The 1,554-nt window shown below is 39.4% G+C and overlaps 1 protein-coding gene across 1 annotated transcript; it reads left to right on the top strand.

Moving 5' to 3' along the window:
* The first annotated feature begins 324 nt into the window (after positions 1-324).
* Positions 325-1,197, top strand: LOC141589965 (uncharacterized). The gene has a single exon (XM_074410584.1). It carries the CDS (start codon positions 325-327, stop codon positions 1,195-1,197), a length of 873 nt encoding a protein of 290 aa, XP_074266685.1.
* The last annotated feature ends 357 nt before the right edge of the window (positions 1,198-1,554 follow it).

The following is a 1,554-nucleotide window of genomic DNA, read 5'->3' as shown; positions in this document are numbered from 1 at the left end:
TAAGGAGGAAGAGTCTGGGTCATTTGGGATCCTCAACAATTTTTTGTCAATTTAATTCACAAAAATTCTCAACTTATAACAGTCCAGGTGGCTGAATTTGTTTCTGGGGATGAATTTATGTTTTCTGTTGTCTATGGTTCAAATGATGAGGTTGAGAGATTGGCTATGTGGTCTCACCTGAAGGATATGAAGGATAACTACTCAGGTCCTTGGGGTGTGTGAGGGGATTTCAATAGTGTTTTACACTTTAATGAGAGAATTGGAAGAGAAGTTCTTTGGGCTGAGATAGCTGATTTTAGAGATTGTGTGGACTATTGTGGACTTATGGATATTAAGGGGCAAGGAGCGTTTTACACTTGGAACAACAAACAAGTTCCTGCTTCAAGGAGTTTTTCTAGGATTGATAGGTTTATGGTCAATGATGATTGGACGGATTTGTACCCTACTGCCTATGCTTATTTCATGCCTGAAGGCATTTTTGATCATAACCCTTGTGTTTGCTATAAGAAGATTAGGAGAGATAGAAGGAAGGTTCAGTTTAAGTACTATAATATGTGGTGCTTGGATAGTAACTTCAAACCTGTGGTGCAAGCTGCCTGGAATCAGGGGGTGGGAGGTACTCTGCTGTATAAGCTTGTGACCAAGTTGAAGGCTTTGAAAAGTTCCCTAAAGAGCTTGAACAGGAATGGCTTTGCTGATGTGGAAAAGTCCCTGGGAATAGCTAAAGCTCTTTTGGAGGAGATTCAGATTCAAATGCACTTATCTCCTTATGCTCATGATCTTATTGCTGCTGAGAGTGATGCTGCAGCTAATATTAGGCATCTTGATAAGATTCAACATAGTTTTTTGAGTCAGAAGGCTAAGGTTGATTGGATAAAGTATGGTGATGAGAATACCAGATATTTTCATAGTCAAATTCGTGCAAGACAAGTACACAATAGAGTTATGAGCATTGCTGGAGTGGATGGTGTTGTGCATAATACCTGTGCTGGTATAGAAGGTGCCTTCTTAGACTATTACAAAAGTCTGTTGGGCACTTCTTTACCTACTAAACCTGTTCACTCCCCTACTGTTAGGACTGGTAAGTTGGTCACTGACGATCACAGAAATATTTTATTGGCTGCTGTGACTCCTGCTGAGATTAAAGAGTGTATGTTTGCTATCTCTTCTACTAAATCTCCTGGTCCTGACGGCTAGAATAGCCAATTTTTTAAGGACTCATGGGAAATAGTAGGGGAGGATGTAACCCTTGCAATCCAATAGCCTGTTGTAATACCATTTATAAAACCTTATCTAAAGTCATTTGCAAAAGATTGAGTAGAGTGTTGCCTGATATAATTAGTGAGAATCAGGGAGGATTCATTAAAGGAAGGAGTATTGTAGAAAATGTACTCATTTGCCAAGATCTGGTTAGGCTATATAACAGAAAGAGTGCTTCTCCTAGGTGTCTGATTAAAATTGACCTTAGGAAAGCCTATGACTCAGTGGAGTGGTCTTTCCTTTCTCAGATGTTAGTTGATTTGCATTTCCCTCAGAAATTTATTGAGTTGGTGA

This window comes from Silene latifolia, chromosome 7, assembly GCF_048544455.1.
Source record: "Silene latifolia isolate original U9 population chromosome 7, ASM4854445v1, whole genome shotgun sequence".
NCBI classification, from domain to species: Eukaryota; Viridiplantae; Streptophyta; class Magnoliopsida; order Caryophyllales; family Caryophyllaceae; genus Silene; species Silene latifolia.
This window is presented reverse-complemented; position numbering and strand designations above follow the sequence as displayed.